General features: G+C 38.2%; 1 protein-coding gene across 11 annotated transcripts in view; it reads left to right on the top strand.

The window, feature by feature from the left end:
* LOC105465032 (ankyrin repeat and SOCS box containing 3) overlaps positions 1–13039 on the top strand; it is a 194334-nt gene that overhangs the window by 120429 nt on the left and 60866 nt on the right. For all 11 annotated transcript variants that reach the window (XM_011713215.3, XM_071076682.1, XM_071076681.1 and 8 more), the window contains 2 exons: positions 8232–8344; positions 8954–9089. In XM_011713215.3, coding sequence (XP_011711517.2) covers positions 8232–8344; positions 8954–9089 — 249 coding nt within the window. The remainder of the gene's footprint in view (positions 1–8231; positions 8345–8953; positions 9090–13039) is intronic.

Raw genomic sequence — 13039 nt, 5'->3', positions numbered from 1 at the left:
TCAAAGAAGGGAAAGTCTTTCTCTTATCTCTCTGTGTACTTCAGACACTTGGAGCTCTGCCTTCCAAAGTGGGGTCTTTTATTTCATCCTTAATCTTTTTCCTTGGTCTCTGGTCCCTCTTGATACCATTTTAATACCAGATACTATGATTCTGCTTTCTTTTTCTTTCCAGGAACCCACAGCACTTTTCTAGCTTCTAGAATTACACATTTTCTTTCTCTCTTTGACACTTACTCCAAGACCTGCAATTGATTGACTGGCTGTCAGTTTCCAATGCTAAACATGTATCTTGAAGACAGGTATGCCTAATATTCTAGGTTAAATTTCAGTTCAATTCAGTTCTAATCTCTAGACCAGTGCTACGCAATAGAACTTGGAATTGTCCTATATCTACATTGTCCTTTATGATAGTCACTAGCCACATGGGGCTCTTGAGCACTTGAAGTTTGTCTGGTTTGATTGAAGGACTCACATTTTATTTTTATTCCATTTTAATTAATTCAGATTTAAATTTAAACAGCCAAATGAAGCTTGTGTCTTCTATATTCAAGAGCAGTTCTGGATAGTAGCAGAATGAGTGCAGTTCTTCATACATCCTTAACCGAACAATAGTCCTGTTTTATTTTTGAAATATTTATTTCCTTTACCCTAACATGTGGTCCTAGATAGGTCTCACATAAAAAGGTGAAGGAGCAAAGAAACACCAGCTTAGCCAACCAGTTTTGCTTATCAATAGGATAGTAAAAGTCACAACTGAATTTTTCTCATTATCCTCCATTGATTAGGTGATTATCAGGCTTCTACACTATCAGACTTAGTTCCTGATATCATGGGCTTACAATTTAATTGAGGATATTATAATAACCAGAATTCAAGATAGGCTGTAATAAATACCGTAAGAGGTGTAAAGTATATGAAGGTTGGTTCTGTCCTAATTACTGTGTTATTATTCTGCCGTGGATTTATCTATTTCTTGTCTCTTCTTTCTCTCCCTGTTTCTTTAGGTTTTAAGTCATTTTTCAATTAATATACAAAATGTGACTTTAATATTACTGAGTGAATAGGACAGTGTTCAGTTTGATTTTTATTCTGATGTGTTTTAAAAAATTCAGGGTATACTATATGCACATTAGGAATATTTTAGATACTCAAAGTGTTTTTGAAATTTTCATTTTGGAATTCCCTTCTGAATTTGTGGCAGTCTTTTTTTTTTTCTTTCCTTTTTTAAAATGTCATGGACAATTTCATACGTATACAAAAGCGTGGAGACATCCTTCCCCTTCCTCTCACAAGTACCTAGGATTGATCTCCATTCTTTTGGAACAGTATGGTCTCATCACTCTGACTCAGCCAGAAGTCTTAGGAGTTCCATGGCCCCTCAGTAGTGTTTTACCTCTAATTATTTTCCCATGTTTTAAAAATAATTTATCTTTTTATTGATTTAAGGAGTTCTTAATTTTAATGTGGTCCAATTTATCACTATTTACCTTTATGTTTATTGCTTTTAATATAAAGATTAAAAATTATTTTTCTATTCCAAGGTCAGTTTATAGATTTTTCCTTTCTGCTTTTTTTTTTTTTCCTAGAAGCTTTGTTGTTCCCAGATCCAATCTGGAATTTAATTCCCAATCCATATGAAATTGATTATTGTGTATTGTGTGGGACAGGGATCAAGGTATTTTTTTCCCTGTATGGATATTCAGTGGACCCCAAACCATTGTCACCTTTGTCATAAAAGTGACCATTTGTTGGGGGTATCTGTTTTTGCAGTTTCAGTTTTATTAGTCTCTTTCTCTATCCTGTACCAATACCATGCTACCTTAATTATTCCAGCTTTATTAGTTTTGATATCTGGGTGTTTGAGTCCTCTTGCTTTATTCTACATGATTGTTTTGGCATAATTTGGCTCTTTACATTCCCATCTATATGAATCAGTTTTTTTTTTTTTTTTTTTTTTCCAACTATTAAGACAATACCCGTAGCACCTTTGGGTGTTTTGATTGGGCTCACATTGAATCTTTAGATTGATTTGGGGAGAATTGATATTTTTATAATAGTGAATCATTATATCCATGAACATGGTGTATTCTACTTTTTTTTTTTTTTTTTAGATCTTTGCTTTTCTCAGTAGTATTTTGTAGTTTTCAGTATAGAGGTTTTGCATGTTTTATTAAATTCATGCCTCCAGTTCTGTGTTAAGCGCGTCGATTTTAAGGGGCTGATAGAATATCTGGATGGAAATATTTGGCAGATACTTGGAAATTTGGTTCTGGACCATGACGGAAAGTTCAGTTAGGAGCAATCATTCACCTGGAGATGAATTTGCTCAGTGACGTTTCAGAATTGAACAAATTCACTAATAGAGAACATGCATAGGCCGGGCATGGTGGCTCACATCTGTAATCCCAGCACTTTGGTAGGCTGAGGCGGGCTGATCAGTCGAGGTCAGGAGTTCGAGACCAGCCTGGCTAACATGGTGAAACCCCATTTCTACTAAAAGTACAAAATTTATCTGGGCATGGAGGCATATGTCTGTACCAGCAACTAGGGAGGCTGAGGCAGGAGAATTGCTTGAACCTGGGAGGTGGAGGTTGCAGTGAGCTGAGATCACACCACTGCACTCCAGCCTAGGCAACAGAACAAGACTCCATCTCAAAAAAAAAAAAAAAAAAAAAAAAAGAACATGTACAAAGTAAAGGAAAAAAAATAGAGTTTGAAGACAGAATCCTGGTGAGTCATCACATTTCTAGACTAGCAGGATAGAAAAAGTAAACCAAGAAGAATGAGTTGTTACAGAAAGTTGTAACACTACAACAGTGCTGTTAACATGGAGAAAAAAGTTTATATTAGAAAAATATGGGGAATTTAATGCCAGAGACAGTAGGAACTGAATAGGAGGTTCAAGGCTGATTCAAATCATTGAATTTAATGATTATTTTCTTGGGAAGAGCTTCACATGAATTATGGCAGTAGAATTTACATGATAGTTATTGATTAAGTGATTAAAAGGTCCATGGAGGCAGGTATTTTTGTCTGTTATTCACTTCTATGTCTCTAGTACCCGGAATATTACCTGGTACATAGTAGACACTAAGTAGAATTTGTTGAATGAATGAATGAGTGATTGGTGGGAAAATGTGATCATTGAATGTAGACTCATTAAGAGTAGTCTTTGGGGGAAGTTTAGTGGTAAAAACAGAAAGTGAGAGAAAACGGTAGATTGGAAGATATTTTGTTTGTTTGTTTTATTTTTAGGGAAAGAAAAACCTAAATTAGATTGCAGGTTGAACAGTAGAGCCCAACAGAGATGGAATAATGAGAGAAAATTGGAGAAGAGACAATATGAGGAGCAAACTCCAAAGTGGAGTGTTGGGAGCAGGCCCCCCAAAATCTGGCCATAAACTGGCCCCCAAACTGGCCATAAACAAAATCTCTGCAGCACTGTGACATGTTTGTGATGGCCCTAATGCCCACGCTGGAAGGTTGTGTGGGTTTACTTCAGTGAGGGCAGGGGACACCTGGCCCACCTGGAGTGGAAAACCGCTTAAAGGCATTCTTAAACCTCTGTGCCTTAAGGACATACTCCTGCTAGTTAAGGACATACTCCTGCTAGTTAAGGATAACTAGCCCAGCCCAGCCCTTTATTTCCACCCATCCCTTTGTTTCCCATAAGGAATACTTTTAGTTAATCTATAATCTATAGAAACAATGCTTATCACTGGCTTGCTGTTAATAAATACATGAGTAAATCTCTGTTCAAGGCTCTCAGCTCTGAAGGCTGTGAGACCCCTGATTTCCCACTCCACACCTCTATATTTCTGTGTGTGTGTCTTTAATTCCTCTAGCGCTGCTGGGTTAGGGTCTCCCCGATTGAGCTGGTCTCGGCAGTGGAGAAGGTGGGAGGCCAAGGCGGGCAGATTATATGAGGTCAGGAGTTCAAGACCAGCCTGGCCAAAATGGAGAAACCCCATCTCTACTAAAAATACAAAAATTAGCTGGGCTTGGTGGCACATGCCGGTAGTCCCAGCTACTTGGGAGGCTGAGGCAGGAGAATCGCTCGTACCCGGGGGACAGAGGTTGCTATGAGCCGAAATAGTGCCACTGCACTCTAGCTTGGGTGACAGAATGAGAATCCATCTTAAAGAAAAAAAAAAAAAAAAAAAAAGTGGAGAAGGTATGGGATCGAGGGAAAGGACACAGATGAAACTCTGAAAAGGTGGAAGCCTGCTTCTTCTTATGAGATATGGAAAAAGTAACAAGTAAATCAAGTTTCTACACAGAATATAATGTAAAATATCATTGTGTAGTTCATTTCTGTTAGCATCATTGTTTCAATTGGGTAGGGTTAATTTGCTGTTGCTGACACGTATCATTTTTCTCTACATCTAGATAGCTCTCAAGGCAGAAGCACTCTTTTTATACTTTGATATCCTTCTCTATCCTTCCCCTTTCATCTGTATTCCCACTATCTCCATGGAATTCACAGGTACTCAATGTTTATAGATACTTGAGTGGTTGACTCTGTTCTTAGAAAAGATTGCAAAGTCTGTTTTATTTGCTAGGTAGTTTCTAAACATGCTCTTATATTTGGTTTTCTCAGTAGGCTTGAGAAAGTATGTCTGTGTATGGATGTATGTGTAAAGTAATGACCTCCTTTTTGAAAGCAAACCATTCAGCCCATCCTATTTGATAATTCCATTTTAATAGACAAAGTGAATGCTCCTCTTCCAAAGCGGAGGCTTTGGTAGTAAATCTGAGCTCTAAATACACTTTTCTAAACCACGATTTCTCAACTGATAACTATTAAATTTGCTTTATTTTGAAATAATTAACAAGGGCTGTGAAAATAATATTTTTCTGCTCATGTGTAGGTTTTACTTTTGTCGTTGGGAAATGTTTTTAATAGTTGCAGATATCAGATTTCTTAATGTATTTATGATATTAAAAGTGAAAACATACTATTGCATCATGAGGTTAAAAAAATGAAAATTTTGGCTCGGTGTGGTGGCTCATGCCTGTAATCCCAGCACTTTGGGAGGCTGAGGTGGGCGGGTCACGAGATCAGGAGATCAAGAGCATCCTGGCTAACACGGTGAAATGCCATCTCTACTAAAAATGCAAAAACAAAAACAAAAACAAAAAATCAGCTGGGCATGGTGGCGGACGCCTATAGTCCCAGCTGCTTGGGAGGCTGAGGCAGGAGAATGGCATGAACCCAGGAGGCGGAGTGTGCAGTGAGCCGAGATTGGGCCACTGCACTCCAGCCTGGGCGACAGAGCGAAAGTGCATCTCAAAAACAAAAAAAAAAAAAAAAAAATTTCCTGTATCTATATTGTATTTAATAATCAATACACATTTTTTTGACTTGAATTTTTATAAGGTCAGCCTAACTCCTGGAAAACAAACTTATCTTCACTCTCCTTCATGTATCACTGCTGACAACCTGATAATCTTCAAGTCATGGACTGGCTATAGAATGATTTTTGCTAACAATCACTGATAATGATGTATGAATTTGATATGAAACAGATTTTTTTCCTTTTGTGACCTCCACCTGAAATTATTACTGTTACTTTCAGACTTTATTTTTTTATATGGTAATTTCATTTGTAATTTCTTTATTTTTCTTTTTTTGAAATTTTCAGTTATTTTTAAAAAACTGTTGTGGGGCTGGGTGTGGTGGCTCATGCCTATAATCCCAGCACTTTGGGAGGCTGAGGCAGGTGGATCACGTGAGGCCAGGAGTTCGAGACCAACTTGGCCAACATGGTGAAACCTTGTATCTACTAAAAATACCAAAATTAGCCAGACATGGTGGTGCACGCCTGTAATCCCAGCTACTCAGGAGGCTGAGGCAGGAGAATCGCGTGAAACCCGGGACGGGGAGGTTACAGTAAGTCAAGATTGCACCACTGCATTCTAGCCTAGGTGACAGAGTGAGACTCTGTCTCAAAATAAAACAAAACAAACTGTTGTGGGGGCCGAGTGTGGTGGCTCACGCTTGTAATCCCAGCATTTTGGGAGGCCGAGGCAGGTGGATCACCTGAGGTCAGGAGTTCAAGACCACCCTGGCTAACATGGTGAGACACCGTCTCTACAAAAATACCAAAAATTAGCCAAGCATGATGGCGGGTGTCTATAATCCCAGCTACTCAGGAGGCTGAGGTGGGAGAATTGCTTGAACCTGGGAAGCAGAGGTTGCAGTGAACTGAGATTGCACCATTGCACTCCAGCCTGGGCGACACAGCGAGACTCCATCCCCAAAAAAAGACAAAAAAACCCCCCCAAAAAGCCCAAAAATCTGTTGTGGGTAAGGTCAGTGTATATATTTATGGGGTACCTGCAAGCCACCCCAAATTAGATTGACTTTAGATCATTTATACAGAAATTGCTTAGCTTGAAAAACTGTTTTCTCTATGGTAAATGCTTTTGAATATTAACTTAGTTATGTTAGATTCCTACCTCAGTGGTACTATCATAGCCATTGGTTACATTTCTGAAACCCTTCAGAGTAAGAGTATTTGTTTTTGTTTTTGTTTTTGTTTTTGAGATGGAGTCTTGCTCTGTTACCCAGGCTGGAGTACACTGCCGCAATCTCGGCTCACTGCAACCTCCACCTCCCAGGTTCAAACAATTCTCCTGCCTCAGCCTCCCGAGTAGCTAGGAATACAGGTGCTTGCCACCACACCCGGCTAATTTTTTGTATTTTTAGTAGAGACGGGTTTTCACGGTGTTAGCCAGGATGGTCTTGATCTCCTGACCTCGTGATCCACCCACCTTGGCCTCCCAAAGTGCTGGGATTACAGGTGTGAGCCACCACACCCGGTGGATAATTTTTTATTAAAGAACTTCTGAGAGTCTTATGGAGAAATAAGCTTTGGTGTAAATTCAATATATAAAACTAGTAGAATATCAGTGGCGTGTTACTCATCTTCAGTAGTAATGAGGACACTTATCATTTCTTGCTTTACACTTTTAAGGATTTTTATATTCCCATTGTTTTATGTATATTAACATTTTCTAATGTGACTCATTATCCAAATGTGCCTTTCTAATTTTGTGACTGAGAAGTGTTGATTCCCACTTCCTGCCTCCTACTATAGTAGGAGATACAGAATAACTGTATGTTTGAAATGAAAAAAAAAATCTTATTCTTCAAATCTTTTTTCCTGCGAATCAAAACCACAATGAGCTACCATCTCACAGCAGTCAGAATGGCTGGTATTAAAAAGTAAAAAAATAACAGGTGCTGGCGAGGTTGAGGAGAAAAAGGAACATGTGTACACTGTTGATGGGAGTGTACATTAATTCAACCATTGTGGAAGGCTGTATAGTGATTCCTCAGAGAGCTGAAAACAACTGCCATTTGACCCAGCAATCCCGTTACTGGGTATATACCCAAAGGAATAGAAATCATTTTACCATAAAGATACATGCACATGTATGTTCATTGCAGCACCATTCACAATCGCCAAGATATGAAATCAACTTAAATCTTCTTTCCCATATCCAAGCACGTTAGCCAGACCTTCTTATACACATCTTACCTTTCTTTCTTATAAATATTACTATTTCTCGATTTTAAGTTTCTGAACTTAAAATTTAAGGATGTCACTCAGTAGCCTTACACGTAACAACATTCACAATATACCTAATTTGCTAATGATGTGTGTATGTGTTTGTACTTATTTTATAAAGCACTTTATAATTCTGTTTTGGCATTCTGTTTTTCATTAATGTCGTGCTTAAATTCCTCCATAATTAGTGCCAAAAAAAAAAAAAAAAACTAAGATGAAGAACTTGCCTTTTCATTTTGTCAGTGACTCTTTTTATTTATGATCAAATGTAGTAATAACAAACCTTTCAGTCCTTTTGAGATTGCTTTTCCAGACTGGTACTGTTGATTCTGAATTGTCCATCTTATATCCTCCCAGTTTCATTTTAACAAACTAGAACTAGGCTGTTTCCATTTCCAGAGAGAATAAACGTTTGCTTCTTGCTTCCAGTTCCTCTGTGTCTTTTAACATGCTGTTGAAAATAATTTTGTGTGTGTTCAGAAAGACTTAGATATATGTTAATAGATTTGGGCTAAGCAAATTGTGATAAATGTTTAGGAATAATGAGAGCATTGTGGTTCTGAGGTGAATAAGTGATGAGAACATCACCAAAGTGTCCAGTCCTACAAACATGCCTTTTTGCTGACATTAATTTTTCTAACTGCTGTATTGCAGCTGTTGAAAATGGACAGATAGATGTGTTAAAGCTGTTGCTTCAACATGGAGCAAATGTTAATGGATCCCATTCTATGTGTGGATGGAACTCCTTGCACCAGGCTTCTTTTCAGGTAACCTCTGAATTTATTATCTCATTTCCATGTAAATTGTGTGTTTTAGCCTCTTAAAATGACAGTCCTATGCAGTTTTTGCTTTCTGCTTGCCTGTGATTTATGATGGTTAGTGCAGTACAGAAAAGGCAGTCTAAATGCTAATGATGATTCTGAATAAACCAACTTCTGTAGTAGCTGTAGAAGCTTTGGGCTATAGGGATTATCTACATTTTAAAAATGTTGATGGCATGTTTAAGAAACCGTCAGTTATTTGGGATATAAATTGATGAAGAGCAATGGGTTATTTTATTTAGAATAGTGTGTTTAGAAATTGTGATGGCTCCTTAGTGCTTGGGTTAGCAAGCTAATTTTGCAGGATTCTATAAGGTTTATAATTCCTAGAGATCAGTGTTTCATGTTTACATTTATTGAGTTAACTGGAAGTATAGGATAATCTGATTGTTTGGCCAATTTCTTTCCAACCAATACAGCAGTATACTGTTTTGTTTTTTTCTTCAAGTTATCCTTTAGTGAGAGGATAAAAAAGAAAAAAAAACACAATAAGAAAAAAGATACCTTTTATTTTCTTTGTTTTTTTCTTATTTAAAATGTGAATCTGTGCTTTAGGAAAATGCTGAGATCATAAAATTGCTTCTTAAAAAAGGAGCAAACAAGGAATGCCAGGATGACTTTGGAATCACACCTTTATTTGTGGCTGCTCAATATGGCAAGCTAGAAAGCTTGAGCATACTTATTTCATCTGGTAAGATTATCCATTAGCCTTTGTACTGTTAAGATCATGAGCTTTAAACTTTATATTTCCTAGAGGAATAATTCTTGACTCAAATATAAATCGTGTTGTGAAATTTATGGTTTATATAAGTGGTAAATAAGAGTAAATAAAAGTTGATTTATAAACCTGGTTATTCAGTGTCTATTACTGACAATGCAATGCACAGCTACTAATTTATCTGAGTAGGAGCATAATGATCTGTCACTGAAGCAGGTTTATTGGCAAGTTGAATGACGGGGCTGTCCTTTCCTGTAGGGAATTGAGCAGTTTCAGCTTTCTAGGGTGTAAGACTAGTTTAGGCTTAATTACCTTATTAGATGGCTATTTTGTGTATTAAGGCCTTGAGGTGTATGTTTTGTTAATTTTGTCATTATTTAAATGGGTTTATTTCAAAGCAAGTTTACACTTTATTATGTTAATAGTAGCATAACCTGCTAAAGGTTTTTCTTTGACAACCCTTCCACATTCAGCATTGCCAGGGAAGTTGGTGTTCAGGTGGCATTCTTACTCTAAGTCACAGTTTTGTGACCAGAAATGTTTATTATGTAGGGGCTTTTAAATCTCTCCCAAACACCAGATATGTGCTTCACAGTGCTAACTTGATGAAGCATGAATCACGGTAGCCTAGGCAATTTAAAAAAAAAATACCTGGACTTTTTTTGTCCAGGCACGGTTGCTCATGCCTGTAATCCCAGCCCTTTGGGAGGCCGAGGTGAGCAGATCACTTGAGGTCAGGAGTTTGAGACCAGCCTGGCCAACATGGCGAAACCCCATCTCTACTGAAAATACAAAAATTAGCTGGACATGGTGGCATGCACCTGTAATCCCAGCTACTAGCGAAGCTGAAACACTAGAATTGCTTGAACCTAGGAGGCAGAGGTTGCAGTGAGCCAAGATTGCACCACTGCACTCCAGCGTGGGCGACAGAGCGAGACTGTGTCTCAAGAAAAAGAAAGAAAGAAAGAAAGAAAATCTAGGCTTTTTATGAACTTCCTTCAAATAGATCATACAAAGTTTGTTTGTTTGCTTGTTTATTGATTAATTGAGGCCAGGCCTTGCTCCATCACCCAGGCTGGAGTATAGTGGTATGATCACAGCTCATTGTAACCTTAAACTCCTGGCCTCAAGTGATTTTCTCACTTTAGCCTACCAAATAGCTGCGACTACAGGTGCATTTCACCATGCCCAGCTAATTAAAAAAACTTTTTTTTTTTTTTTTTAAGACATGGGGTCTTGCTGTGTTGCCCAAGTGGGTCTCAATCTCCCAACCTCAAGTGATCCTCCTGCCTCAGCCTCCCAAAATGCCGGGATTACACTGTGAGCCACTATGCCTGCCCAGCAATCCACAGTTTATTTAAACAGCAGGGCACATATTTTCTTATTTTTGCTTTCTTTTACAAACCTTGAAACACTTAAGTCAGAGTAGGAAGTAAAAGAAACAAATATTCATTAAGTGCCAATTTAAGGCATCTGTTATAATGAGTCTATAAATCTTACAGTTAAGAGGAATCCCCAGAATAATCTCTTCAAACATAATCGTTTTTAGATTAAGAGTCCAGACCGTGAATGTTTAAGTGCTTTTTCAAAGATCTAGACTCTTGTTTCCTGGCAGAATCAGGGCTTGGACCCAGGCCTTCTGACTTCTGATCTTCCTTCTACTACATCATACTTTCCAGAGGACTATCCTAATTCAGTTTATGACTTGCAGTCCCATAAGTTACAATTATTAGTGTTTAGGCCGGGTACGGTGGCTCACGTCTGTAATCCCAGCACTTTGGGAGGCTGAGGCGGGCAGATTGCCTGAGGTCAGGAGCTTGAGACCATCCTGGCCAACATGGTGAAACCTTGTCTCTACTGAAAATATAAAAATTAGCCAGGTGTGGTGGCACACACCTGTCCTTGCTACTGGGGAGCCTGAGGCAGGAGAATTGCTTGAACCCATGAGGCGGAGGTTGTAGTGAGCCGAGATCACAACACCGCACTCCAGTCGGGGCGACAGAGTGAGACTCCATCTCAAAAAAAAAAAAAGAAAGAAAGAAAAAAAAAATATGTGTGTGTGTGTGTATATATATGTGTATGTGTGTGTGTGTGTGTATATATATATGTTTAGTTAATATTAAGATTAAATAGGCCAGGTGCGGTGGCTCATGCCTGTAATCCCAACACTTTGGGAGGCCAAGGCGGGCGGATTGCCTGAGCTCAGGAGTTTGCAGCCAGCCTGGGCAACATGGTGAAACCCTGTCTCTATTAAAACACAAAAAATTAGCCAGGTGTAGCGGTGTGCACCTGTAGTCCCAGCTACTTAGGAGGCTGAGGCAGGAGAATTGCTTAAACCCAGTAGGTGGAGGTTGCAGCGAGCCTAGATCTCGCGACTGCACTCCAGCCTGGGTGACAGAGTGAGACTCCGTCCCCCCCCAAAATTTTTTTTTTTTAAATTAAATAGATTAAACTGCACCTTAATGTCTCTCCTCATGTCAGGTCTGTTATCTTGTCGCCTGGAGCTCTGAGCTCCTGTTTTGTTTTGCTTTGTTCTTTTTATTTCTTTTCTCTGAATTGTTCTAAATAATCAGTTGAAAAGGTATGTATGTATGTTTATCATGTAACCATACATGTTTCCAACCCCCAGTACTTTCCTTTCAGTGACTTGTCTGTCATTTTTCCAACTTTTTCACCAGTAGTCTTTAAAGAAATTGGTTCCTTATTCTTTCTGATACTTTGAAATTGTCACTCACAATAACGCATTGATTAAAAAAAAAAGTTAAGGTTTCTTTCTTGACTTAGTCCCTTTTCAGTTATAGTGTTTACTTCTTTCTGAAACTGACAGTGGGTAAAACATCTCCCTCATATAAATCATGAAGGTTCTAGTTTCTAGCATTTGGAATTTCTGAAGGATCTATAGACTCTTTAATTTACCATTTGTGTTCTATGTAGTTTTTGTGTACATAAAACTTTGGTCTATTCAAGGTGCATTTATGGAATGTTCTTTTAAATAGAAGATAGTCCTTTCCCTCTTGATGATGATCTTTCCACCGAGATGTATTCTAGAAATTTAAAAAACTCTCATGGTCATGTAACAACATCATATTTAGCATATTTAATACATTATTTGCCAACAAGAAAAGTTTGGGGATGACTACTATTTTCACAATCTTCACAAAAACTGAGGTCAGGTTTTAAAAATCTTTATACAATGATGTATACATAATTTAATTAGATTTATGATTTTATTTTATTTTTTATAATTTCAACTTTTATTTCAGATTCAGAGGGTACACATGCAGGTTTGTTACATAGGTGTATTGCATGATGCTGATGCTGAGGTTTGGGATATGAGTGATCTCATCCCCTAGATAGTGGGCATAGTACCCAACAGTTAGCTTTTGAGCCCTTGCCCTGTTCCCTGCCTCCCTTCTCTATTAGTCCCCAGTATCTGTTGTTGCTATCTTTATGTCCACGAGTACCCAGTGTTTAGCTTCCACTTATAAGTGAGAACATGCAGTATTTGGTTTTCTGTTAATTTGTTAATTCACTTAGAATAATGGCCTCCAGCTGCATCCATGTTGCTAAAGGGACATGATTTTATTCTTTTCTATGACTGCGTAGTATTCCGTGGTGTATATCTACTGTGTTTTCTTTATCCAATCCACCAGGTATCCATTGATGGGCACCTAGGTTGATTCCATGTCTTTGCTATTGTGAGTGGTGCTGTGATGAACGTGCAAGTGCATGTGTATTTTTGGTAGAATGATTTATTTTCTTTTGGATATATACCCAGTGATAAATTGCTGGGTCGAATGGTAGTTTTGATTTAAGCTATTTGAGAAATTTCCAAACTGCTTTCCACTATGGCTGAACTAATTTACATTCCCACCAACAATGTATAAGTGTTCCCCTTTGTCTTCAACCTCTCTAGCATCTGT

The sequence above is a fragment of the Macaca nemestrina genome, chromosome 13 (assembly GCF_043159975.1).
Source record: "Macaca nemestrina isolate mMacNem1 chromosome 13, mMacNem.hap1, whole genome shotgun sequence".
Classification (NCBI taxonomy): domain Eukaryota; kingdom Metazoa; phylum Chordata; class Mammalia; order Primates; family Cercopithecidae; genus Macaca; species Macaca nemestrina.
The sequence above is the reverse complement of the archived record's forward strand: the minus strand, read 5'-3'. Positions and strand labels throughout refer to the sequence as shown.